The 27,653-nt window shown below is 39.5% G+C and overlaps 1 protein-coding gene across 1 annotated transcript; it reads left to right on the forward strand.

Annotated features, from left to right (window-relative positions):
- Positions 1-16,599: 16,599 nt before the first annotated feature.
- On the forward strand, positions 16,600-26,385 carry LOC105053981 (cell number regulator 6). The gene is made up of 4 exons (XM_010935338.4): positions 16,600-17,132; positions 17,345-17,459; positions 23,377-23,642; positions 25,896-26,385. The coding sequence occupies exons 1-4, from the start codon at positions 17,022-17,024 to the stop codon at positions 26,124-26,126; spliced, it is 723 nt and encodes a 240-aa protein (XP_010933640.1). The 5' UTR covers positions 16,600-17,021; the 3' UTR covers positions 26,127-26,385.
- The last annotated feature ends 1,268 nt before the right edge of the window (positions 26,386-27,653 follow it).

A 27,653-nucleotide genomic window follows, 5' to 3' on the forward strand; every position in this document is an offset into this window, starting at 1 on the left:
ATGGGGGTCGACTCATGAAGTTCAGAAAATCAGGAAAAATACAAATAAATTCCAGAAAAATTCAAAATTTTGGGAGAAAGAATTTTGCTCAATGATAAGTTTTTAGAGTGATAAACCTGAGCTTTTGGAACTAGGATAGATGTTGAAAATTGAGCTCTAAGAGTTTTTGACATCTATTCTTTGGAAATTGAGAAATTTCAGATAAATGGATCTAGAATTCCTAGATTTCTCCTAATTTCACAGAATCTTTCCTCACTTAGGGCCTTTGTAAAGATATCAGCTAATTGATTTTCAGTGCAAACATATTCAAGAATTATATTTTTGTTTTGAACATGTTCTCTTATAAAATGATGTCTTATCTCAATATGTTTAGATCTTGAGTGTTGTATTGGATTTTTAGATAGATTTATAGCACTTGTATTATCACATTTTATTGGTGTTTCATTAAGTTTGATTCCAAAATCTTCGAGTTGTTGCTTAATCCACAAGATTTGAGCACAGCAACTTCCGGCTGCAATGTATTCGGCCTCAGCCGTAGACAGTGCTACCGAATTTTGTTTCTTGCTAAACCATGAGATTAGGTTAACTCCAAGAAATTGGCAAGTTCCACTTGTGCTTTTTCTATCTAATTTACATCCAGCAAAATCAGCATCAGAATATCCTAACAAATTAATTTGTGAGTCCTTAGAGTACCATAACCCTATAGTTTGTGTACCATTTAAGTATCTAAGGATTCTTTTAACAGCATTCAAATGAGATTCCTTAGGATTAGATTGATATCTTGCACATAAGCAAACACTAAACATGATATCAGGCCTACTTGCAGTTAAATATAATAATGAACCAATCATACCTCTATAGTATTTTAAGTCTACGCTTTTACCTTCATCATCCTTGTCAAGCTTACATGAGGGACTCATTGGTGTGCCAATTGGTTTGCAGTTCTCCATTCCAAATCTTTTGAGTAGTTCCTTGGTGTACTTGCTTTGGGTGATGGAGATTCTCTCTTTTGATTGTTTGATTTGGAGTCCGAGGAAGAAGGTGAGTTCTCCCATCATGCTCATCTCGAACTCTCCCTGCATAAGCTTAGCAAAGTCTTGACAAAGGGATTCATTAGTAGACCCAAAAATTATGTCATCAACATAAATTTGTATAATTAGCATATCATTTTGGTTTCTTTTAATAAATAGAGTTGTATCCACATTGCCTCTTGAGAAACCATTATTTAGTAGAAATTTGCTTAGCCTTTCATACCATGCTCTAGGTGCTTGTTTTAGACCATATAAAGCTTTATTTAATCTAAAGACATGATTGGAAAAAGCATGATTTTCAAATCCAGGGGGTTGTTCTACATATACTTCTTCAGAAATATATCCATTTAAAAATGCACTTTTAACATCCATTTGAAATAGTTTGAATTTCATAAAGCAAGCATAAGCAAGTAGAAGTCTAATGGCTTCTAATCTAGCAACAGGTGCAAAGGTTTCATCAAAATCAATTCCTTCTTCTTGATTATATCCCTTAGCAACCAGTCTTGCTTTATTTCTAATTACATTTCCATGCTCATCTAATTTGTTTCTAAAGACCCATTTTGTGCCAATTATTGAATAATCTTTAGGTCTTTTCACTAAGGTCCAAACATTATTTCTTTCAAATTGACTGAGTTCTTCTTGCATAGCATTAATCCAGTTATGATCATTTTCAGCTTCTTCAAAAGTTTTAGGTTCAAGTTGAGATACAAAAGCACAATGATTAAGTACATTTCTAAGTGAAGAACGTGTTTTTACCCCATGCATAGGATCACCGATAATTAATTCCTTAGGGTGGTTGTGAACATACCTCCATTCCTTTGGTAAGTCATTTGTACCTTGAGGTTGTTCTTGAATTTCTTCACCTTTCTCATTTTGTTCATCTTCTTGATCCTTGTCTTCTGAAGTTGCTGAATCTTTCAGAGTGATCTCCTTCATACCTTCTATTAGTGGATCTGCATCATCAACACCCTCATTCTTCCTTGAAGGAAGATCGTTAGATTCATCAAAGACAACATGTATGGACTCCTCAACTACTAAGGTTCTTTTGTTGAACACTCTAAATGCTTTACTAGTGGAGGAGTAACCTAGAAGGATTGCTTCATCTGATTTTGCATCAAATTTACCAAGTTTTTCTTTGCCATTATTTAATACAAAACATCGGCAACCAAAAACATGAAAATAGGCAATATTTGGTTTTCTTCCTTTCCAAAGTTCATAGGGGGTTTTCTTTAAAAATTGTCTTATTAAAGCACGATTTAAAATGTAACATGCTGTGTTAATAGCTTCTGCCCAAAAATATTTTGGAAGGTTGCTTTCACAGAGCATGGTACGGGCCATTTCTTCTAAGGTTCTATTTTTTCTTTCAACTACCCCATTTTGTTGGGGTGTCCTAGGAGCAGAGAAGTTGTGGCCAATTCCATTTTCATCACAAAAATTTTCAAAGTCATGATTTTCAAATTCTGTTCCATGATCACTTCTAATATTTTGAATTGAAAACCCTTTTTCATTAGTGACTTTTCGATGAAATTTCGTGAAAATTTGAAAAGTTTCATTTTTGTGAGCTAAAAAGAAAACCCAAGTAAAACGAGAGTAATCATCAATTATTACAAATCCATATCGTTTTCCTCCTAGACTAGTGGTTTTAGTTGGTCCAAATAAATCCATATGTAAGAGCTCTAAAGGTCTAGAAGTTGAAATAGTATTTTTGTATTTAAATGATATTCTAGTTTGTTTACCTAATTGGCATGCATCACAAATTCTATCCTTTTCAAAATTTAATTTTGGCAAACCGAGAACTAAATCCTTTTTGATTAATTTTGAAAGAGAATGCATGCTAATATGTGCAAGTCTACGATGCCACAGCCAACTAGTCTCATTTATTTTAGCATTTAAGGAAACTAGGCATTGCATGTCTAATTTAGTTAAATCAATCAAGTCTACCATATAAACATTGCCATGCCTATGTCCTATAAATTTAATGCCATCGTTGATAGGACTAGTCACAATGCAAATAGATGATTCATATATCAAATATATATCTAAAAAATAATTAAAATATTTTAAAAATATCTTTTCAAAAATCGATTCACATCAAACTAGGACAACCTTTACAGTATAGGGGGTAAACCCTATATCAGGACAACCTTATATCAGTTTGATGTAAATTTTTAATCATTCTAATTTTAGAACATGCTAATTTTTAGATTTAAAAGGATTTGATTTAATTATGAAGATTCAAAAATGACTTTGTTTCCTTTATCACAAAATTGACTGATGCTAAGTAAGTTATGCTTTAAACCTTTTACTAGTAAAACATTCTCAATGTATTTGGAGGGAGTGATACCAATGTTACATATCCCGATGATCTTTCCTTTGCCATTATCTCCAAAGGTGACCATCCCTCCATCCTTAGCATCAAGCGTGATGAATTGTGATTCATCATCAGTCATGTGTCTCGAGCATCCGCTGTCAAGATACCATTTTCTGTTTCCTTCTTGGGATGCTAGACACACCTGCAAGCACAGATCAAGTTTCTGTCTTAGGTACCCAAGCTTTCTTGGGTCCTTTCAGGTTAGTCAGAATGGTTCCTTTTGGAACCCATATTTTCTTTGTGTTTGCATATTTGTTAATAAGACATGTGTATGATTTATGTCCTATTCTTCCACATTTAAAACAAGTAATATTTGTAGGCTTTTTGCTTGAATAATTTGCATAAATATCCTTCAAAAATTTTTGTTTCTTCAGGGGTTTATAACCAAGTCCAGCCTTATCATATATAGCTTTCTGATTATCAAGGATCATATTTAGCTTGTTTGAACTTAAGGTGAACTTATCTACTATAGATTTCAGTTTGTTAATTTCATCCTTAAAGTTTTGATTTTCTTGAATCAATGTGAATTTTTCAATTGAAAGAATTTCAGCTTGTTTCACTAAGGACTGATTTTTCAATTTCAGCTCTTTGTTTTTCTTCCCTAGTTTCTTTAATTCATCAATTGAATCATAGAAAGCTTCATGCAATTCTTCAAAAGTAAATTCACTAGTGGATTCAGAAGTTACCTCATTTTCATGTGCCATCAGGCACAGATTGGCTTGTTCGGTTGAGGTTTCCTCGTCGGAGCTTGAGTCATCACTCGCACTCCAGGTCGCCATCATTGCCTTCTTTTTGAATTTCTTTGGACCTTTCTTCAATTGAGGACATTCGGATCTGAAATGTCCTGGCTTCTTGCACTCGTAGCATATAGGGGTTTGATCTTTCTCCTTTTCTATGCTTTGATCCCCTTTTGTAAATTTCTTTCTCATCTCCTGTTTCCTTTTTCTTAGAAACTTCTTGAATTTCCGGGTGATGAGAGCCATCTCCTCATCCTGATCTTCATCTTCAGAGTCATCTGTTTCATAATCAGGTGAAGTTGTGGATTTGAGGGCAATGGTTCTTTTCTTTTTGATTTCATCCTCTTGATGTTGCATCATGCTAAGTTCATGAGTCATCAAGGATCCAAGAAGCTCTTCTAGAGGTAGAGTGTTCAAGTCCTTTGCTTCTTGGATGGCAGTCACCTTGGCTTCCCAAGTTCTTGGCAGTGACCTGAGAATCTTCCTTACAAGTTCACTGTTAGTATAAGATTTGCCAAGACTCTTTAAACCATTGATTATATCAGTAAAACGAGTAAACATAGCAGTTATGGACTCATCATGCTCTATTTTGAACAATTCATATTTATGTACAAGCATGTTTATTTTAGACTCTTTTACTTGATTTGTTCCCTCATGGGTGACTTCTAACCTATTCCATATTTCTTTAGCAGATGCACAAGTAGAAATGCGATTAAATTCACTAGCATCTAGTGCACAATAAAGAACATTCATAGCTTTGGCATTTAATTGTGCCAATTTCTTGTCAACCTCATCCCATTCTTTCTCGGGTTTGGTTGACTCCTCACCATCTATAATCTTGGTGGTTGTGTGAGGACCATTCACTATGATACTCCACATATCATAGTCGAGTGCTTGTATGAAAATCTTCATCCGAGCTTTCCAATAGGTGTAATTAGACCCATTGAAAAGTGGAGGTCGGTTTGTTGATTGCCCCTCAGCTAGAGAAGTTCCAACATGGGTTGCCATAGATCTTTGGCTCTTTGATTGTTAGATCAAAGAAGGGCTAGAGCACTGGCTCTGATACCACTTGTTGCCCAGCTATGCAACCCAAGAGGGGGGGGGGTGAATTGGGTTTCTAAAAATTTTAAGCCCAACAGATAACTTATGAAGAACAAAACAATGGCTTTAAATCAATATTAATTAACTAAAGCAGTATTGCAAGGATATAATAAAGAAATAAGATAAAGCGATAAAGCACACCACAAACACAAGGATTTATAGTGGTTCGGTGCTAACCTTGCACCTACATCCACTTCCCAAGATCCCACTTGAGAATTTCAATCCACTATCCTTTGTATTCAACCCGAATACAAAACGTCGGAAACTCCGACACTAGCTATCCCAAGCTAGAATACAAGACGTCGGCAACTCCGACCCTAGCTATCCCAAGCTAGAACACTTGTTTCCCGGGTACAAGCCAACCCAAAACACTCCGATTTCAGGTTCGGATCAACCTTTCCTTGTTTTGGAAATCCTCCAAAAACAAGAGCAAAAACTCACAAAGAGTAAGAATATTTAGAGCACAGATGAATACAATAACAGCTCCTTAAATGAGCAAATATAACAATAAAAGCTTTACTCAAATGAAGAACCCCTTTTTCAGATTTTCTCAAGATGAATGAACGGTTGAACGCTTGAGAAGAGGTTGATTGTTGATTGAAGATCTCTTGAAAGCTTTGAACGATCTCTAGATCAAGGTTGAAACGATAGACGTGAAGAATTCTCTCCTTGAAAGATCTTCCTTTTCTCTTTCACAATCTCTCTGGTATATTGTGGATCCTCTCTCTTTTTCTCTATGGATATTTCGTTGATCTCAGGCTTTTTCTTGCAAATTTCGGATCCTCTCTTCTGTTCTTCTCTTTTTCCTCTCTTTTCTTCTCTGCATTTGATTTCACGTTTGATCCGCTATTTAATCTGCAATTTCTTTCATCATTTAAAGCATTTTGTAGCATTAGAAGCAAGAGAAAACAATTTAGGCAGATAAAGAGCCGTTAGAGGATTTTTAGGAAGCATAAATGGCAATTAAAACGGGCAAAAAAATAGCCGTTGCTGACATTTCCCGTCGCAGGGGTCGACTCATGAGTCGACTCATGCTTCAGGAGTCGACTCATGAGTCGACTTCTGTTGCAACAGACCAGAAGATCTGATTTCTGAATTTTTCGGCTCAAATCAGCAGGGGTCGACTCATGAGTCGACTCATGCCTTGTGGGTCGACTCATGAGTCGACTCACAGGTCGTGCCAAGCCAAAAATCCAGCGTGCCATGGGAATTTTTTCGTGCCATTCAGCTCATAGTGCCATGAGTTGACTCATGAGTCGACTCATGCACTTCAAACCTTCATAACTTCAGAAATATTAGTCCAAACACAATAAAATTTTCACCAATAGATTTCAAATCATTTGTTCTACCAAATGATATTATCAAATCAGGATTTTAGCAAAATTACGATTTTGCCCTTGAAGAGCATAAGGACTTTTTCAATTGTTTGTATCCCTTCAATCTGCTTTGTAATCATCAAAATCAATCTAGGAGCAACACTTCGAAACAGAAGCCGTTATCCCGATTGAACTCAAGCTTCCATCGATGTGAGTCGTGGCATTCGACGAGCAGCGTAACTCACAGGATCTCAAGGCCAACCTCGACTTGTTAGAAGAAAAGCGGGAGACAGCTCAAGTTCGGATGGCAGCCTACAAGCAGAAAGTAGCCCGCTACTACAACTCCCGAGTCAAGAGCAAAGCCTTCAGAGCGGGGGACTTAGTACTTCGGTGAGCCGCTGTTTCACAACCTCAGAACCAAAGAAAACTTGCCCCAAACTGGAAAGGCCCGTATGAAATCAGGAAAGTAGTCTGGCTCGAAACATACTATCTAAAAGAGCTCAGAGGAACAGACCTTCTACGATCATAGAATTCGAAAAATCTACGGATGTATTAACGATAACTTTGCTTAAATAAAAGTTTCATATTCGCATATCTTTTCTTTTGGCATGAGCTTATAACGACAGGGAATAGCTCCTTCAGACAATTGAAACTAAGCATGTTAGGAACAGGAGAAGGACCTCGTCTTAACATGAGTAAAGTCGAAGATCCGATTATTAAAAGATCAGATGGAGGGAGAGGCCCTCGCAACGGCCCTTATGCACCCCCACAGTCATGTTAGAAACAGGAGGAGGACCTCGTCCTAACATGAGCGAAGTCGAAGGCCCGATTATTAAGAGACCGGATTGGGGAAGAGGCCCTCGCAATGGCCCTTATGCACCCCCACAGCCATGTTAGAAACAGGAGGAGGACCTCGTCCTAACATGAGCGAAGTCGAAGGTCTGGTTATTAAGAGATCGGATGGAGAGAGAGACCCTCGCAATGGCCCTTATGCGCCCCCACAACCATGTTAGGAACAAGAGGAGAACCTCCTCTTAACATGAGCAAAGTCGAAGATCCGATTATTAGGAGATCGGATGAGGGGAGAGGCCCTCGCAACGACCCTTATGTGCCTCCATAGCCCTATTAGGAACAGGAGAAAAATCTCGTCCTAACATGAGCTGAAATTGACTGTGTCGAAAATAGGAGGAGAACCTCGTCCTGACACAAACGAAGACCTGATCGTTTAAGACCAGATGAGGAAAAAAACTTCCTCAATGACTCCTCTACACCCCTACAACCTCATTAGGAGCAGAGGAAAAACCTTCGCCCAAACATTAAAAAAAAAGAGAGGGGAGAGAAAAAGAGAAAGTGACGAGCTACGCCAGAGATAAGAAAAAAATGGACTACATCTAAGACACAAGGAACCTCATCTCAACGAGAAAGAAAACTTTTGTCAAAAATTCTCAGCCTCTAAGGGGGAACCCAACACTAGCAGGAGAAAATAGACTTCCTCAAAGTAACGAAAAATTCGCACCCCAAGCTCGAATATCGGGAGAAAGCGTCAAATTCGAATGGCCTCGAAAAGACCTTCGATCATGAACAAGAAGGGCGAATCAACACGGTGATGATCAGGAACCTTCAAACAACATCGACATCGAATAAGACAAAAGATAAGAGAAGCTTGGTAAACGATAACTCAGAGCAAGAATAGACAAGGTAATGAGAAATTTTTTTTTCATTTCATTAGTAAAGAGTGCGTTACAAAAGCCTTTGAAGGCCAAAAAAAAAAACGACAACAAGAAAAGAAAAGAATACATGAAACAAAAGGTAAAAGAAGCTCTAAGAAAGCTCGGCTTCTTCTGACTTCGAACTCTCGGTTCCAGCCATTATCAGGGATTGCTTTAAGTTCTCAACTTCTTCTTTCAGTTCCTTCTTTCTTAACAGCATCTCCCGATATATTTGATGAAACCGCCGGCTTTCGCTCTCCGATTCCCAAAGCCTCTTCCTCAGAACTTCAGACTCTGCTTCTGCATCCTTGACCGCCTGCTGCTCATAGGCCAGCTGAATTTTCAGCTGCTGCAGTTCGGCCTTCTCCTTTCCAAGGGCTACGGACAGTTCTTTCATGGTCCCCCTCAAGGATCGGAGCTCGTTGGAGTCTTGAACCGAAATGGCCTAGGCTCTTTCGAACAACTGCTTCTGAAGGCGAGCAACCTCATCGGTCGCCGTCTTGAGCCACCTTCTGTAGTTATCTATTTGCCCGCACCAGCTGACTCGGTAAGTATTGTAATTCGTCTCAGCGTCCTGTAGCTGCTTCTGGAGGTCGGATAATTTCTTCGACCAGTCAGCCTGAGTTGAAAGTCAGGACGAGCTCCCTTCTAATTGGCCGATCTTCTCCCATGCGGCCATCAATTCGACCTTAAGGGAGCTGATCTTGAAGGTCTGAGTCTAAGATCGATCGCTGGCGCATTTCTGAAGTTTCTCAAGCTCCTTCACGAAGTTGGCCTTCTTCCGATTGCAGTCCATGAAGTCCTTTTTATGGAGGTTTCGAAGGTGAGTAACCTCCACGGTGGCTTCCGAATGGCTCTTCCTCAACCTGTGAAGTTCGGCGTCCATCTTCTTTGATTTCTTCATTATGTGATGAACTTTTCTTCTCAGGTCTCAGATCATAGACTTCAAAGGAATCTCCTACGGTAGGGGAAGAGCTTCGGTAGGACACTGTCGTTGAAAAATAAGAGCGTCACAAAGCAAGTCATTGCAAAAAAAAAAAAAAGAAAAAAAAGTAAAAGAAGAAAAAGGATCTCTCTGTAAAGAGGAATCCGATTTCATTATTTGAATAATTCTTAAGTACAAGAAAAAAAAAAAGGTTGTAACAAAAGAAAAGTATAAAATTAGAGGTTTCGGACCTCTGGAGCAGAAGTGGAGGAGCTCGGTGCCCCCAGAAGGTCGGTCACGGCAGCTGCAGCAGTTGAAGAGGTCCCGACTGGAGGGAGACCGACAGTAGCTTCGAAAGGTCCGGCTTTATTGTCAGACACCTCATCCAGGAAGCTGAGGTCGAGTTCGAAAAACTTTTCGACCACCTTCTCCTGGCAAAGCTCGAAGCCTTTGATAAAGGCGGCCTGGCCGAACTTGATATTCAGATCTCTCATCTCGAAAGAGGTCTTGAACTCCTCCACTGCTTGGGTCCTTGCCTCCGAGACTAGGGTCGGGATCTGCTCCTTCAGCTTGGAGACCTCGACCTCTGCCTTCCTTCTTTCCTCCTCCAAAGCAACCTTCAGATCCATCGAAGTTTGTTCCTCCTTCTGGAGTACCTCTTGGAGACTCACGACTTCGGCGACCTTCTCCTTAAGACGGGCAGCCTCAGCCTGACGACCTTCCTCCGTCTGAACTGCTTCCTTCTTGACATTGTTCATCGCCTCGATGTTGGCGATGAGCTGGTGTCTAATCTGTAAGAGCGGCCAGGAAGTCAATATGAAAGCTAAGGAATGCACTAAGTGAAGAAGCAAAAGAAAGGAAAAAGTAAATTGGCCTACCTTAAGAAAGGACCCCAGAAAGTTCCAAACCCGTTGTTCAGGATCGGCATGGACGATCCTGTGGACGATCTCGGGCAAAACGCACATATCGATCAATCTTTTTATTAAATCCCTATTGTTGAAGAGATTCTCCTCCGAATCCTCTTCGGAGCCATCGGACCTTTCGATGGCAGCCCTGCTACTGCTGATTTTGCGGACCATTGTCCTCTTCCTTTCGACCTCCGGTGCCTCCTCGGGATGAGACTCTAGAGCGGAAACCTCGATCGGAGGGCTTCTTGAAGGAGCTCGAGGGACTGCGGGCTCGACGTCAGAGGGGGCGTCAACGACAACGGTCGCCTGGGCAAGCACGGCCGAGCTTGTCTCCTCTATCCTCGCCTTCTTCGTTGATCCAAAAGTTGCGGCGCCTTTCCTCTTGTGGGTCTTGAGATCCTTGGCTAGTATCTGAGCTACGTCTGCGTCAATGTCTGCAATGAAAAAAGATCGGCACAGCTTAGAAACAGAATAAGAGAAAAAGGAAGCAGCGAATAACTTGAGAAAGAAAAATACCGACGGGGTTGAAAGGGCTCAGGCCAATATTGAATAAAAGTTGCTCCTTCAGAAGGTCGGAGAAAAGAGGAGCTGGATAAGTCTTAAATTTATTGGAGGCTTCTAGGTCATCCTTTCCCAGACTAGAAGCCCGACGGACGGAGTCCCTCAGGGAGCCCCAGGGGGGCAACCCCAACCTCAGGATCGAGCATCGAAAGTAGAAGTACCTCTCCTTTCAGTTGTGGATAGAAGAGGGGGCACCTTTCAGCAACCCCTTCCTACCGAACTGGGGGGAGAAGTACCACCAGTCTTTTGCCGAAGGGTGACGCTTAAAGGTATAAAAGTTTCTAAACAAGAGAAGAGTTGGCCGGACTTCAGCTAAATGATAGAGGAAAAGAAATCCTATCAGAAACCTAAAGGAGTTCGATGCTACAAAAACTAGAGAAATATTTAAAAAGCGAAAAAGAGCAACAACAAAAGGTGGGAGTGGAAGTCGAAGCCCGATGCGGAAGACTTTCTAGTATAAACAAAAGCAGCTAGGGGGAGGGGCGCTAGCCCGGTCAGTTGGCCCGAGAAGCTCAAGCTCATACTCCGGAGGAATTCTGTACTGAATCCTAATTAGCGAGAGTTCGTCCGAGGTCAGAGAGCTGAAAATGGTGTCTGGCACAAAGATCGGACAAGGTCCGACCCTAAGTACGGGTTCATCTATAGTACTAGGATTTTGGGGGGCTAGAGCTGACGAACTTCTAGAACTGCTAGAGGAGAAAGTATTGAAGGATATTTTTAATCAAATAAAAATCCCAAAAAAATCTCAAAAAAAATAGAAAAAATAGAAAATAAGGCGCTCGCGGAGAAACAGAACGGACAAAATGTAGAGGAGGAAAAATGGAAGAACAGCAAGAAAAAAAAGGTTCCGAAACTAACCTAGGCTGGTTCGAGAGGTGCAGGAAGGCAGCGAAGGCGATGGAGGTGGACCTGAAGGGCGCCTAAGATCGAGAGGGATGCTGGAGGAGGACGAAGCTCTCGAGAAAGAAGAGGGGATCGAAGAAAAATCTCAGGCAAGGTGAAACCCCCAAAGGAGGGGGACGAGTTTAAATAGACCTCAAGATCCGGCGCAATAATGATTGTAGATCTCCTTTGATCGATCTACAACCGCCGCGTGTCCCACTCATTGTGGTAGACAGCTGACGACTGACAGAATGATGATCACACCATACCTGGGGCGACGTTCCAGCGGAAATTTTGAAAAAATCTTTTCGGATCGTCTCGATTTGAAAAGACTCCAGCACCGACGTGCCAAACGCCAAAATATCTGGAAACAATCGAGTACGAAAATCAAGGGGAGCAACTTTGGCTGTAAAAATTTTTTGTACTTTCTTCGTTCAAAATCCAAACTCGAAAGTAGGGAGACTAATGTTGGGTATAAAATAACTCCAACCGAAGTTCGTAAGAGGCCAACCCTCCCAAGACTCTTCCGGCTTCCGACCTTGTGCAGCGTCTTTCCGAACTCCTCCGGCCGTCCGAGCTTTCACAGTACCGTCCGGACTCTTCCAGCAGTCGACCTTCCATAGTGTCCTTCAGATTCTTTCAAAAGATGAACTCCTATCGTACCCTCCGGACTTCTCCAATAATGAGCTCCTTCAGTCGTCTATCGTACTGCTCCAAATACTCTCTGGGCTTCACTATCAGTCGATTTTCTATAGTGATCGACTACTCTCCGAATCTCTTTCGGACTTCTTCCTGTCACGATCAACTTTACTCTGAGCTTTTTTTGGGCTTCGTCAATGTCCGAGCTTCTCCAGTAGCAGGACTTCTACAGTAATCAGACTCCATCCGAGTTTCTACAGCGATCAACCGCCTTCCGAATTTCAACCGAGCTTCTACAGTAAGTGAATTTCGTCCGAACTTCTATTGCAAGCGGACTCCATCCAAGCTTCTATGATAAGCGGTCTCCATCCGGGCTTCCACGGCAACCGGTCTCCATCCGAATTTCTACAGTAAGCGGCCTCCTTCCGGACTCCTACAAGAATCGAACTCCGTCCGAACTTCAACAATGGAATTGGATTCCAGACAAACTTCTACAACAGACGGGCTCCATCTCAGTTACAACTGAGTAGTGCTGGATGCCAAGGAAAGAGTTTGAATCTTCTAGGGTCTCCACTATTATGACCTCCCTGTGATCGGCCTATGTGGTGGTGGTCATGGACCACAAGACAGGAAAGAAGACATTGCATGATCCTTGTTGGGATATACCGACTGACCTCCGTACGCCGACTTGTCCTCAGATCGGTCCGACCAATGCCCAACTCTACCCACCGGACAAACAGACGACTCCGACAATGACTACCGACAATATCCGGCCGAAGGTATGCCGGCCAAACAGACCAATACTGCTTCCAACCGATCGAACGGCCGAACCTATATCACCGACTCACTGTCGGGGGTGGCTGCCGACGTCCGACTTTCACAAGGCACCAGATCAGCCGACGGTATTTTCGAGTCATCACCCGACGTCCTGACAGTCGAATACTGACATATAGTCGGCCAGTTCGTCCAAATGCCGTACAACCACTATAGGCTGTTGTCCTGTCAAGGACATGTTGTGTGACCGCTCTGGGGCATTGTCCTGCCAAGAACATGGGTTAATTCTGATGACCTGACAACCCACGCCGATTTGACAGCCCCCAGTGACCCACACCGATTTGACAGCTCCCGATGATTTGACAACTCTCCAGTCGTCTGCACCATTAATGGCAGGACCATACTGTATTCTACTATAAAATGGGGTAAGGCAACAGTTTCGGGAGGTTTTTTTCAAGTTTTCTCAAGCTTTCTCAAGTTCTGGAAAAGCTCTTAATCTCTAAGCATTATCTCTAAACTCTGCTAAAATCCCATTTGAGTGCTCCATTTCTGTTGAAGCAGAATACTGACTTGAGCGTCAGAGGATCTTGCCGGAGCACCCCCAACTCCGGTTTAGACTTTCCTTGCAGGTTCTGACAGCGGCCATGATCCCCTCGACTCCAGCTTCTCCGACATCGGTGGAATTTTGCACCAACAGGATTAAAATTGAGCACCAAGAAAGAATCCTATAGGACTAGGATCCTCTTCCAATTAGGAGACATCCAATCTGAATTAATTAGGCTCCAAATCAGATTTAGTTTTTCATCTATTTGAGTCCAATCTGATCCTAAATCGATTAGGATTCATTGGTGTTTTATTGGGTTTAAAATAGTAATTTAAATGAAGAGTCCCATAAAGATTAAATTTCCTTCTCCCATGCACCATAGGAGTCCCACACCACTTAGAATTTGTGCGCCACATATGTCCAACCCCCACCTGGTTTTCACGCCATATTTACTCCTATTTTTACCGTGTAAGAAGGCCTTAAAATCCCCTTATTCCCATGAGAAACATGGGCATGAGATTGGTTATGGGCGGCGTCCAAATATTGCTAGAGTCCAAGGTTTCAATGACTCTATCTCCTAATCTAATTTGACTTCATCCATTGCCTATTTAAAGGGCTGCATATGGGATGACAAACAAGGGATTACCGGCAGGTTTTAAACGCCCAAAATCAGATGTTTACCATGAAAACCAAGAGAGAAAAAGAGAGGGACGGCGTGCATGGGTTGGGTGTGAGGTGAGTTGTTTATGATCTCTTCTTTCTTACACAACCAAAAGTTGATCATTTGGACATCTCTTTCTCTCCCTCTTGTCCATGTTTAGACATGGTTGTCTCCTCTTTCTTTTATCCAAAAATTGGATAAAATTCTTACATCTCTATTGTAGAGATTTGGTGCATGAATTTTAGGAAGAAAAGAGAATAAAGGGTTCTTTTCATGATCTCTAACGTAGAAATCAAGATCCTCCTACATCTTCTTATTCTCTAAGAGTATCTTAAGAGAAAAGAAGATTTTTAACTGTCAAGATGCGATCTCTGCAAGGGAGTTAGCACCCCAATGTGATCAAAAAGTTTCTGATCAGATTAGAATCTCGTATGGATATTCGTAGAGGCCAGACGCTTGTGTGGCTACAAGGAATCTTCGAAGGACATCCATGATCATCAGTTCGCGTTGAAGATTGATCCATATCCAGATATATTTTAAATTTATATTTTTTATTTGATTTCTGTATTTGAATCTTATCTCACATATGATGATCCTATTTATAATTTTAAGATTTGATCTTATGCATGCTTAGATTAAATTAGATTTAATCTGAAAATTTTTAAATTCTGCTACGTACTCGATTTGTAAAGTCATATATGCATGAAACCATAAAAATCCAACATCTCCACTATACGATACTATATAATATCTTTTATTGTCATGTTATTATACCAAAAATATTTTTCTATTTTAGTTACCAAATATATATTAATGTTCCAAAGTACTTTATAAATGTGATTATTAAATAACAAATAGCTTTTTGTAAAAATTCTACTTTTTAAAAGTTCTACTTCTCAAAAGCTCTCCTACTTACAGCAATCTCAAATAGAACTTTAAAGAACTTTCACTTCAATCAACACCATAAACCACTTGCTAACTCTAATTAAATATAATCAAATTTGAAAGACTATATTAATGGACAGGTAGAAAAGATGTAGTCTTGCATAGCATTATAAGTGAGAAAAAATGATCAAAAGATAGGTGATTTCCCTTAGTAGGCAAAACTAATCAGAAGGCTATTCTTACCACCAGTCCCTGATAGATATACATACAAAAAAAAAAAAAAAAAAAAGGATTAAAAAATCAGCTCATTTTATTATGTCATCTTACTAAAAAAATTCAGATGTGGTTACGAAAAAAAGTTTCCTATTTTCACCAAAGTTATGGAGTGTCTTCTCTTTCTCACTTTTTTTTTTTTTTTTTTGATAACGTATCATATTACAAAACTAAAAATAAATAAAAATAAAAACTAATGCCAAATGTATTGCAATGCAAACCATCACCTACGATACTTTTGGATGAGCTCTAAGTTAGGCGTAGAGGATACCATAATCACGGCCGGCCCTGGGGCGGGTCAAAGCGGGCGACCGCCCCAGGCCCCCAGGCCCCTTTTTTTTTTTTCCGTCTGCGTCTGCCTGGGAGTGAGAGGGTAAGAGAATGGGATAAGTGCCTCATGGAGATGTTGTGCCATGCACAAAAGATGTGAATCAGTAGATCAGATTCGATGATCCTTGCGAATCATATTTGTGACCCCTTGTGGCAAGCATCATAGGGTATCGAGGAATGTGAGTAAACCAGTTTCAAGAGATTGACAGAGAGGAGGGAAGCAGGACCAGCACAGGGGCAGGTCGAATTGTGCGACTGCTCTAGGCCTTAGGCCCTGCATTAATATTCTAATGGGATGCAAAGTTGGTTTTCTACAATATTATAATAAAAAAAATAATTAAATAGGTTAATGATAGGTTTTACACGTTGCTTAACGAATATATCTATAGAAAATTATTGTATGTGGATTAATTTTTCAATAATAATTAATATTTAAAATATATTAATTTTTATTAGAGAAGACCTCTTTTTTTCATTTAGTTCTAGGTCTAAAAAATATCAGGACCGGCCCTGACCATAATTCCAGTGGTATCAATTTTGTCACTTCTCGGGCGTGAACCTCGTTTGCCGGCTGTTTTGCTTCATCGTTTGGCCTGAATCCGGATGGCACGAGCCTCCTTTACCAGGGGCAATGCTTTTCTAAACAAAAATAAAATAAAATAAAAAGAGTACTGCAGTAATGGTATGAGATGCCCGTTACGTGCCCAGTGCTCTCAAAGTGCGCTTTTGCCACCAGCTGCGGCCAAGGTGTGCGATTTGTGCGGTGACCGGTGCCCCGAAACGTTTTCGATGTTTGGGTGGTAATCACTTGCGTTTTCTTTGTTTTTTTTTTTTATTTTTTTATTTATATTTTTACTTCGCATTTATCCTCACTTGCACAAAAAAAAAAAAAAAAAGAAAAAAACGTTTTCCGCCTTTGATTTCCGCTCCTTGGCTTCGCTAGACCCGAGTATGGCGCGACAACATTATTCCTTCCTGTGGGCCGAGTTTACCCAAGATTCTACCGGCGACTAGGATTGTCAACTCCAAAACACCGTCACGACACTAGCAGTAGATCTTCTATCCCCCAAAAAAAACTGGCAATAGATCTCTTTCTTAATCCTTGGACTTCTGTACTCGGGGAGGAGCTGGACGTCGGCCCTGGACGCTTCCCTTTCTCTGCTGGCACTCGGGGGGCTCTCGTTCGTCTTCTGGGGCCCTAGCCTAGGCTTTTGCCGCATATCCGAGTGCTTTCTCAGATCCCTAGGGATCTGATTGCAAATTCTGGGAGAAACCTTGGGGAGATCCGAGGAAGGGCAGGGACTGAGAGGACTTTGGAAAACTTTTCCCCGGTGTTCATGAAAAATTGTTCCTACTGCTGTTGCGCTTGAAAGGATGGCGGAGAATTCAGGGCAATCGCGGTATGTGAAATTAACGAAGCATCAAGAGGTGCCGGTAGAAGAGATTCGCCCTGGAGAGCTGAATCAGCCCATTCGTGTTCCCCAGGTTTGCTAAAGTCTCGACCTTGGATTCTTTTAGGGATCAGAAGGCCAAAAACGTTCCAATGGAGTTCGTTATTTGGAATTTTGACTTTGCTTTGGGTCTGGGTTTATTCTGTTTATATGGCAAAAGCTTCAATACTGCAGATGAAATTATGGTAGCACGCTGTTGATTGTTTGGCACCCTTGTGTGTAACATAACCTATTTTATTTGGTCAGTTGGAGGTTCGCAGGTGTAGTGAGTGCGGGCAGCCCTTCCCAGAAAGCTATGAGCCACCGGCAGATGAACCCTGGACAACTGGAATGTTTGGCTGTGCCGAGGATCCTGAGAGCTGTAAGATATTTTCTTTTTTCATGATTTATATATTGTTGGAGCCTTGATTCGTTTCTTTTAGTACATTGTGGAACATGATGTAGCGGGGAGTTACTGAGAGGCACATTTTCTTTCTCTTGGTGTAGGTGGCATGACTTTCTAGGGTAATATACGAGTGGTTTAATTAATTCTGTCATGTTTATATGCTTGCTTTGCTCATAACTGCTTCAGAAGTAGTCCAGATGAAAGAAATTTACCATTTTACGTGACAGCATTTGGGTAACTTATGCATATGATATATTTTTCAATTGCTTCGTGCCGTTTCTTGGTGTATCATGCTTGTTTGTAAACACTCATTTGGTTTGTGATACACTATATTCTTTTTTTAGGTTAATTATCTCCGCAGGCATGATTTACTACTTGGTAACTAGGGTGGAGCATGCTCTATCTTGTTCTTGGTGGCATGTATAAAGAATGACCTTATCAAGTCCCAACTAAAATGTTCTTGGTAACTAGAGAGCTCGTCATAGGCTCAGAGGCACCCACAGTCTGGAGAGATGTTTTCTCTTCTTTGGGGAAACTCTTTGGGAAAAGGTGTCGAGATATGTAAAGCATACTCTTATTAGGAAAAGATTACGAGTGAAAACATTGCCAAAGTAGCAAGCTTGATAATTTGGACACAGCAGCTATTGTAAAGATAACGAATGAGCGAGGCAATATTATCTGAAGCTCCTAGTCTGGAGTTTGGACTGCTTAAAACTGGTACACCTTGTATATGAGCATTTCATGGAAAATGATAATATTTAGATGCCTTGTTAACATAATTGTTTGATTCCTATCACACTGATTTGAAAAAACTGTGTGAAGCCTTCCATCAGGTTGAGGAATGGGGGTAGAGTAAGGGAATGGTAGCAGCTACTAGACAGGTCATTGAATGCTGATCCTGCGAGTACGTGATTCTAGGACAATACATATCAAATAACTTTGTTTGAGTATATAAGTATGGATATATCTGGTGTCCAACTCCAAGTTTCCAACTGAGATACCAAGCTGTTTCTCTCGTTCACATAGCAGATATCCCGGCGCTACCATAGTTTGACATTGATATTATCCTTTACAAATGATAAATCTTACTTGAATTTTGGATTTTTTAGCATTAAATGGAAATTTCTATATATGATCAACAATTATGGTATTAAAAGTTTCTTTACTTAATGGACTTTTGTTTGTTTTTGGAGCCTAAGAACCGATTTCATAGGATGAATATACATCAAAGTAAAATATAATAAGGAAGAAACTATATAATTTCAAGTCAGTGGAGCGGTATCATAAAGGCATGAATGATGAAGTGTTAGAAAGATCACTGGCTTGTACGCCATATGGATGAATTTTACTAGAAAGAGCATTGCTTTTCCAAGATGAGCAAGATATTAGTTGAGTGAGACATCGGAAATCAGGTTTTGGAGCAGTTGGCATATGAGATATGATTGTTACATGGCTGGAACACAGACATGTATGTGCGTACATGTATATGTATGGGTATGTTTTTGTTATAGATATGTAAATTTTATCAAGTGGGTTCCTCTATCATAAGTGGAACCTTCTTTTTGAGTGGGGTAATGCTAAATGTTGTGTGGCTGATAGAAGGATTTGAACTAGGAGACTCATAAACTTTCACTATTTTGCAATCTAGTGACCTAATAATGGATGGTGGTAGCCATTTTGCTTGGAAAACGATGTATCACATTATTAAACTTAAGGTTCATAGCATTTACCTTGTTAGCTGCCTTGCATTATCCCAAGACAAGAGGCATCCATGTGGGTAGTGGTGATGTTCATTTGAGGAGGTAAACATGAAATATCTCTGATTCTTGCTTATCATGGCCTCACCAGGAGAATCAAGGGTAGTATATTATCTACATGTAATGGTCTACCTCCAGTTTTGAGATACCATGAAAGCATGCCTTCTTTGTCATATTTTCTCAGCCGTTTGGTAGGAATTGAGATAAAGAAAGAGAAATCCTGAAAATAATTAAAGCATCAAACTCATGGAGGACAAGAATCAGGCATTCATTGCCATTGACATTTTCATTTGAACTTAAAACTAGCTTGTTTGAACTAAGGATGGTGTTTATTGTGGCAAGACTTAAATCTTCGTCCCACTTTTTGGTTTTTGGCTTGTTGCTCTTTATGAAAGAATGCCAATTCCATTTGTATCTTTGTCCATACTCCATTGGTTCCATCTCTTGTTCTTTTCTTCTAAAATATTTCTTCTTGATTTTTACAAAGCAATTTAATGACTTACTGCCTTTCAAGAGGAAAAAATTAAGATTCAAATAATTTATCATCAAGGCAAAGTAGAAAAGTTATTGTGAAAGAGAAGTTCAAGGGGGGAAAAAAGAAAAGAACTTTGCTCTGACAAGGAACTAAAACAAATTGAGGTGGGTTGGTAGGGTTCGGGTGTTTGGGTGGGGAAGGTTGAGATGAAAGGAGAAAAAAAAAAAAGAAGATACACAAAGCAATCTTTGATCAGCTTAAAGTTATTTCTTTCTGATTTAATACCACTGAAGTCTAAAACATGAGTTGATTAATGCAGGTTATCTTTGAATCACTCTTGTTGGGATTACACTTTGATGTTTAAGAGAAATTTATGTAACTAGAAGATAATTAGGGCTAATATAATCTCATTTTTTTGGTTTTACTTTTTGATTCCTTCTTGAAGTCTTGAGGAGTCAAATTAGTTGTTTAGGGATTAATTTTGAAGCCCACATGTTTATTTGGAGAAGAAATCATGCATTCTCTCCTTCTCTCATTTTGGTGATGAGCTTCTCATCATTGTGACTGTGATCGGATCATGTTCTGGGAAATTTATGTAGACTAGGATTGCCCTTCAAATTGGGAGAAAAATATGTATTGTGATTAGTTAGTTATGTTGCTTTCAGGGGCCTATTAACTTTCATAAGTAGGAAACCTCTCTAAACAAGGTTGATTTTATGCAATTGCCTTCTTCTTCTTGATTGTGGACTCAACCAGGATCCCAACATATCCTCTCATCATTACTTTCTTAAATTTGCCCCAAAATCCAATTTAATCTTCATGCAGATCAGATTGCTTGAAAATGGTATATGTTAGAAGCTATAAATGTTTGAAGATCCCTGTATGACTGCATTAAGGTTCTAAATATATTCTAAATTAACAAATCTGTCTTTTGTTTGTTGTGGAATGTGATCAGAAGCTTAAACAATGTTTGCAACATTTTGGTCATACCTTAATCTGTTTGGAGAAGTGGCTGGATGATCTGTCAACATGGTTCACAGAATCTGTGAGTGGATGCAATACAAATGGTTCTAGATGGTAAAGTTGAGATCTATTGGCTGGAAATCTGACAGTTCAAGCCAATGTATTATGGAAGACTTGAACATCATAGAAATGGAGTTTGCTGGACTTAGCTGCTGATGGTCCACAAGAGAAACATCATACTTCATTCAAGAATGAGGATTGCAGATGCAGCAACTCATATATGAGTCATTCTATCATGAGTTGAGGGATATGAAGCCTCAAAGGTGAACTCGTGCCTTATATTATTGGTCAAAGGACAGTGGGGCAGCCATCTAATAGTCAGATCTAAGATTGAATCTTGGAGATCCAATAATGGATTTAAAGTGGAGGTTCATTGGCATGATTTGTGAAAACCAGCCCGTTTAACTAGAAAAATTACCAATTTATTCTATATTTTTGAATCATTTGTATATTAGAAACTCCCAAAGAGTCGAACAGCTTGTTTAGGACCAAAGAACAGAGTCTACTGTTTTGGAAAAAAAATCATATGTCTACCAATTTTGGAAAAATGACTTAGATTGTTTTTTCCCACTCCATTCTCATCCTTATTATTACTGCAGCTGCAGTTTTTCCCTTTTATTTGTGAAAGCTAGGTAGACTAGGATCCTTATTTAAAATATGGTTGATATGGTTGCATAAGCTTTTGAAAAGTTATTCTGTCTCATACTTTATGTCTGGTATATTGAACAACATTTTTTTGCTTATATTAGAAAAAAAAAAGTGGATTTTTTGTAATCATCTTCTTCCTTGTGATTGTGGTCTTGAGGAAACGCACTTTTCCCTTCTTCTATCAAATTAATTTGGATTCATATTTAATTTCATTGATAGAAAATCATCCGATTACTTTTACATGAGGGAGCTTTTCTGTAGCATGTAACTTTGAGAGTAAACAACTACATAGCATGAAGTTTGATGCTTAAAAGTTAAAACTTCATATAGCTAGCACAAGCACTTGATATGTAGATTGCTTAGCTAACTTTTGATTGGTAGGTTATTTGGTGATCTCTCTTTCCCCCTTCCCTCTCTCAAGATAATTTCTTGCAGGAGTGGTACTCCTGGTTGTTTTTCCAGGGTAGGCAATTTAATGAAATGTGGAAGATTCTAGGATAAACAAGCAGTAAACTGCCTCCCATCTAAGGTGGCATCATTGGGCCAGTATCCTATTTGACCTGTTGAATTTTTATTCATAGGTTTGAGCAACCGAGATACAAACAAACCTCACAAAATTGGTTCTCAGCATGCTAATTTAAGCAACTAAAGACTGCTTAATGTTGTTCCCCATGAGTAAAAAAAAAAATATAAATCAAATTCTCCAAATGCATGAGATTTCAGGATGATTTTTTGTCTCAACAAAAAATTCTCCTTCAACACTTTTCGCCTTGTCCACTGGACAGGTACTCAACAAAGGGCTCCAATAGTATCCTAAAACATATAGAGGTTCAGATTGAGGAGGAGGAGGAGGAGGAGGAGGAGGAAGGAAGGTTGGGGGGGGGGATGTCATTGAAAAATTTCAAGAATTCTATTGTTGGAATTCTCTGCAATTCCATGATAGAGAAAACTTTGAAGTTATTCACAAAAGAAATTTGAACTACTCTTCAAGGAATTATTGTTTATTCTATAGGGAAAGAGGGTCAGGAGCTCCCTTGCACTGTGTATTAAAGGGAAGCAGAGGAGACATACAATGCATGACAACTTGATTGGAATCGAAAGATCACTTGATCTGTATGATGGAAGATTTTTTTTTTTTTAATATGACCATAATGAAGTTGTTCATCCTCTAGTTCCAAATTAACAGATGGGTGAGACAATGACAATGTGAAGAATTTTCTTTTAATTTTTATTTTGATGTTTACATCTTGGAACAAGAGAAGGCTTTTTGTGATTTCTGTGATGTTTTCTTCATCTTATGTGCACTTCATCCAATTTATTCTGAAATGAATGCAGAATATGAAAGTTTTAAGTTTGAATTTTGAATGAGTCTCTGTGTATCTTCAGTGCCGGTCTGAATGTTCAAATCTCTACAATACTCAGTATGGCAATACAACCTACATCACAAATAGGCACATCATAGCTGATTACTAGCGCATTGAGTACATTTTCAAAATTTTCTTTGATATTTTTCTTTTAGGACCTTCTGTAAAGGTCAGGAACTCAGGATAGGTTTATGTCCATCTGTCTATTACCTGTTACAGGTCTGTCTTGTTCAATGCCGGTTGGGCACTTTTATCCACACTAAGAAGTAGTGACGGAAGGCATATGAGCATGCAAAAAAGGGACCTTTCTTTTATGGGGAACTGATTTTGATCCTGAAAAGAAAGGGCATTGAACTCAACGAAGAACTCTCCATTTGGATTCATTTTTATAGTTAGAAGCAGGAAGATGGAGTGTAATAACTGTTTTACCATGTCTTCTGCTCTAACAAAACCCAGTTTAATCTTGCCTGCTCTAACCTCATAGACCTACATATTTTTATCTCATAACCATGCAAGGGGTTTATCACTATGGATCTGCATATCTATCATGCAACAAACATATATCATGTAATACGCCATACGCCATCACTCAGATTAATTAAATTATTTCTTCTTTGTGATTTTAGGTTGGACTGGACTGTTCTGCCCCTGTGTACTGTTTGGGCGTAATGTTGAGAGACTCAGAGAAGATATACCCTGGACAAGACCTTGCACTTGCCATGCTATCTTTGTCGAGGGTGGTCTTGCACTGGCAGTGGCTACAGCTGTGTTCCATGGCATTGACCCAAGAACATCATTTCTAATTGGAGAAGGACTGTTGTTTACTTGGTGGATGTGTGGTATCTATACTGGTATTTTTCGGCAGTCACTGCAGAAGAAATATCATCTCAAGGTGAACCTTTTCTTTTTCTCATTCCTCTTAAATGCATGTGCTGAACGCCAATGCAAAGTTAACAGCAACATTGATCTTATTTTTTACTGAAAGCAAAAGGGGACCTGCATTTTGTTGCATTTGTAGCTGTTTTAGAATCAGATGAAAGCAATTGTAGGACTTATGCACATTTGTAATTTGCAAACGTGCACAATTGCACATATTCTCTTATTTTTTCCTAGATGTGGATTCTTGTCCACTGGAAACACCTTGCTTGAGTGCAGGTGCACTTGTCTACGTGCACTTTGCTTGGTCGACTTGTCCATGTGCACTTTGCTTGAGTACATGGGCTGATCCTTCAGTGACCATTAGGTTAGAAGATGGAGGCTGCTTATGTGTTTTTTGATATTTTCTACTATTTCATGTACATGCAATAGCTGCACAACCTTGGCCATTAAATTGGGGGTGGTTTATGGATTGTAGAGTGACTGTTTCTATCTCAGTATCCAAAAGGAAAGTGTGTTCAAAGCATGTCTCAGCTTTTTGTTCTCCATAAGGTCTTCCTTTGGGTTACCCAACCCATGAGCTTGAGATACCTTGTCATGGATGCCATTTCTCATGTCTGTTCTACGTTGCATGTGTCTAGAACTCTTGTTTGGATACTTGCAGGTTTTGGCATCAGAATTGACTTCGGGTCTGTGTTCTCCCAGCTCCAAAATTATGGTTAACATCGAGACTGCACATGAATGTATATGAACAAATTTATGCAATTATGCAAATTTTTGAGTTCATCTTGGCATTCAAAAAGAAGCTAACCATAATGCACCATGCAAAATTTTTTGAGTTCTGCAATGCACTTATGCAATTTGTTCACAAGGCAATTCATGCACTTATGCAATGTAAATTTTACTGTAGAGACATAATAGAATCACTTAATGTCTATGAAACAACAATTCCCAAGATCAAATTTAGACATGTGTTCCAGAAAACAAAAATGTCTTAATGATGCATTAGAAAAAATAAACAAAAAACAAATGCACATGCATAATATTTCTCATGTTCATTTTGTTATTATGTTATTAGACACTTGATATATTTGTCCATATGTTTTGCTATTTACCATTAGAAAGTTGTGATCTTCTGAAAAGAAAAAGGAGCACTACATTTATTGGTTCCAGTTTGGGTGTTACATATTCAACAGTGGCACCTCACCTTGGTTAAATGAGAAAAGAAATTTATTTGCCTTAACCTAACCTCAGCTTATGCTCCTGGCTGTTTAGCGTAGTTTTTCTATACTTCCTATATAATGGCACGAGAAATTCTTTGTGCATTGCCCGCGGTGTAGAAAATCTAATGTGGAGTGCACCGCTTCATCCTATTGGACCACGTAACCATCACTTTCCAACGCGCATTTAATGTCTGCAGTTCTACTTTTTCGTTTGAAATTTTGAATGACGAAAATGTCCTTCTTAAAAATTATGATATTCTTTTTTAAAAATTATGACATTACTTTACAAAAATTATGACACCCCTTCTCTTCCGAAAAAATTATGACATCCTGTGCCGATATTATGGCATCCTGCGTTGAAATTATGACTTTCTACACATGATGTCATAATTTTTTTATAGGATGTCATAATTTTTGTAAATAGGTATCATAATTTTTATGAAGGGGTATCATAATTGTGTGAAGGAGGAGTGTCATAATTTTTATGAAGGGATGTCATAATTTTTAAGGAGTGTCATAATTTTTAAGAAAGGTATTTTCGTCATTCAAAATTTTAAATGAAAAAATAAAACTGCGGACATTAAATGCGCGTTGGAAAGTGGTGGCTATGGGGTCCAATGGCGCGAAGCGGTGCGCTCTGCGTTAGATTTTCTACACTGCGGGCGGTGCACAATGAATTTCTTATAATGGCACATATGTGAAGCATGGTGATAGTTGACATGAATGGTAGATATTTGACCCATCACTTGAATATCTGCAGTCATTGCACGTCTTCTTGTGTGTGTGACAGCTGAAAACAGAACCTCGGTGATATAAATATAAAGATGTTAATACCAGATATTCATGATCTTTTTCTTTTAGCGCCGATGTTTTTAACTCAACAAACATCCATCAACAGCACGCTACTTGTTAACATGAATTGTTATGTCTGCACCTTTCTAAATCATTTCCCATTTCTTGCTTGCACATGCTTTTGGCTTCCTTGAATGAGGCTTATCATATTCTGTTGGTGTATTATTTACTGGTATCTTGTAATTGCCTTGCAGAACTCACCTTGTGACCCCTGCATGGTCCATTGCTGCATGCATTGGTGTGCAATCTGTCAAGAGCATCGAGAAATGAAAGGGCGCCTCTCTGATAATGTCATTATGCCGATGACTGTTGTGAACCCACCTCCAGTGCAGGAAATGAGCATGAATGAAAATCATGGTTCATCAGCCTCTGATGCAGGCGCCCAAAAGAACGAACATGCCACTTTGGAGATGGAAGCTTTATAGATGGTGTATTTTACGATGATGAGGTTTGGGGAAATTTTGGGGGAAGAATGATAACTCGAAAATCGGCCGCTCCCTTCTTTCCACCCTTTTTCTTCTCTCTCGGGAAAGTACTTTGATTAAGAGACTTTTCTGGATGCCTGGGTATAACTGGAGAGCTTTGCTTCCGTTGGTTTGATACAGAACTGATGCAACTCTAGAAACTACAAACTATGGATATCTGTTTGTCATTTAAAGGTTAATATCTTATCCTAGTTTGCTCCACTCCAAAAAGTACTGCAAGTTTCTTAAAGTTTAGGCACTGGTTTGAATTCATCAGTCAGCTGAGGCTTGCTGCCCTTTTCGATTCTTAGGGATGCTTAAGAGTTGAGGCCTAACAGGTCTTGGTATGGCTGAAGTGATCCAACTGGTCTCAAAATTTTCTCAAGATTTGCTCATATATAGTAACTTTAGACCATCGTATCTGGGCATCTCTACATTCCCATGCCATCTGTTTTTCTTCCTCGGAATTGTGGATGGAATGCCTTTTGGAATCATGCATTGTATCTAATCAACTAGATGAACGGATGGTATTAGAGACATGTCACTGCTATAGTATTTTTCCAACAATAACAGATTCAAAACCAAGACTTCTCTAGAATCGTTGAGAACCTTGGTAATTTGGTGGAGCAGGAAGTATTGGAATGCCTTGTTATGATAGCCGAGAAATGTGTCATGTCTGGGAAGCAATATTGGCCGTTCATCAACTTTACGGTCGAGTGAAATTTTACACTATCAGTTTATAAAATAACATGATCCGTTAAAGGATGATTTGTGATTTTGTAGAAAAAGCTTGGTATGACGACTTTGTGATGGATATTATGTTTGGGTTTTTGGCAAATCGTATCCAGCATTTGATTCGTATCACATATAACACTTCCTCTATCCCTATTTACAAATCCATCTAGTTAAAATTCTTTCAATTAACGTTAAAAAAAGTCGTTACTATGAGATTAATATTTATATTTTATGACCAAAATACCATTGGACTCGATGTTTCTTCTATTCCTCTCACTGCTAGGATCATAACACCTCTCCCCCCGAGCCCATCCTTGGTCCAACCCTCTCGCCCGTCGGGACGGACGTCACCATCCCAGGCCGTGTCCATCGACACCACTATCGTCTGCAACGCCAAGCCCTCCTCTTGCAGGTTGGATCATCACCGTGTCATGGCCGACCTTGATTGTTTTTCCCCCACTTCATTGTTGACTTCCACTCAACCGACTTGTAACAAAGTAAATAGACCCTTACCCAAGTTGGTCTGCTGCTGGAGTCCTTTCAATATATTAGAGCTCGGTCCAGGTCATGCCCATCTCGAAAAAGGATAGAGGTGGCAAAATATGATCAGGCCCACCAATCCGATCTATGTTCGACCTATCATAAATAAATTTGGATTTGGACTAAATAGGCTCGGATCATAAATAGATCAATCCATTCCATCTATTTATTATTTGGGTCGGACTCTGATTTTACATGTCTAATCTGCTTAAC

Source organism: Elaeis guineensis, chromosome 11 (assembly GCF_000442705.2).
Source record: "Elaeis guineensis isolate ETL-2024a chromosome 11, EG11, whole genome shotgun sequence".
Classification (NCBI taxonomy): domain Eukaryota; kingdom Viridiplantae; phylum Streptophyta; class Magnoliopsida; order Arecales; family Arecaceae; genus Elaeis; species Elaeis guineensis.